At 58.5% G+C, this 1,061-nt stretch overlaps 1 protein-coding gene across 1 annotated transcript in view; it reads left to right on the top strand.

The window, feature by feature from the left end:
• EMH_0073000 (uncharacterized protein) overlaps nucleotides 1-1,061 on the top strand; it is a gene marked incomplete at both ends in the record, with an annotated part of 4,915 nt that overhangs the window by 3,381 nt on the left and 473 nt on the right. The window contains 3 exons of the mRNA XM_013499276.1: nucleotides 3-299; nucleotides 484-871; nucleotides 982-1,007. Coding sequence (XP_013354730.1) covers nucleotides 3-299; nucleotides 484-871; nucleotides 982-1,007 — 711 coding nt within the window. The remainder of the gene's footprint in view (nucleotides 1-2; nucleotides 300-483; nucleotides 872-981; nucleotides 1,008-1,061) is intronic.

Genomic DNA, 1,061 nt, shown 5'->3' with positions numbered 1-1,061 from the left:
CAGCAGCAACACCTGCTGCTGCTGGTGGTGCTGCTGCTGGTGCTGCACCTGCAGCAGCAGGAGAAGCAGCAGCAGCAGCAGCTCCGGGAGCAGCAACAACACCGCCAAGCGGCGCAGCATCAGCAGCAGCAACAACTCCTGCTGCTGCAGCAGCAGCAGCAGCAACAGCTCTGCTGCCGTGGCTGCACCTAGCTACTCACGCGCTGCAGCGGGGGAGGCAGCAGCAGCTGCTGCTGGGGTCGCAGCAGTTCAGCAGCAGCGGCGTTATGCCTCCAAACCCTAGAAAGCCTCAGCTACCTGTAAACCCTAAACCCTAAACCCTAAACCCTAGCACCCACAAGCAGGAAACCCTAAACCCTCGATACACACCTCAACAAGGAATGCAACACATCTAGTGACCCCAGAAAATATGCTGCAGCCACTCAGGTTCTAGGGTTTAGGGTTTAGGGTTTAGGGTTTAGGGTTTAGGGTTTGTGTACGCAGGAGCAATACATACTGGCTCTCCAGGGCCGTGGCGGCGAAGACGCTGCTGCTGAAGGGAAGACTGCAGCAGCAGCAGCAGCAGCAGCAGCAGCAGCAGCAGGAGGAACCGCAGCAGCAGCAAACACGGCAGCGCCACAAGCAGCAGGAGCAGCAGCAGCAGCAACAGCAGCACCAACAGCAGCAGCAGCAGCACCTGCTGCTGCGGGTATGCCTCAGGACACCTCGCCATCTGACGCGATGAGGGAGCAGCAGCAGCTGCTGCAGCAGCAGCAGCAGCAGCAGATGCTGCAGCAGCAGCAGCAAATGATGCAGCAACAGCCAATGTTGCAGCAGCAGCAGATGCTACAACAGCAGCAGCTGCTGCAGCAGCAGCAACGCCCGACTGCTGGTACGCTGACTTTAGTGTTGTTGCTCAGGGTTTAGGGTTTAGGGTTTAGGGTTTAGGGTTTTAGGGTTTAGGGTTTAGGGTTTAGGGTTTATGGTCGTGTGTGTGTGCAGACTTCGTGGCTGGGGGCGGAATGGAGGTAGACACAGCAGCAGCAGCAGCAGCAGCAGCAGCAGCAGCAGCAGCAGGCGCA

The sequence above is a fragment of the Eimeria mitis genome, genomic scaffold (genome assembly GCF_000499745.2).
Source record: "Eimeria mitis Houghton genomic scaffold, Emh_scaff4165, whole genome shotgun sequence".
In the NCBI taxonomy this organism is placed as follows: Eukaryota; Apicomplexa; class Conoidasida; order Eucoccidiorida; family Eimeriidae; genus Eimeria; species Eimeria mitis.
Note: the sequence above shows the minus strand (reverse complement) of the source record. Positions and strands in the feature narration are given on the sequence as shown.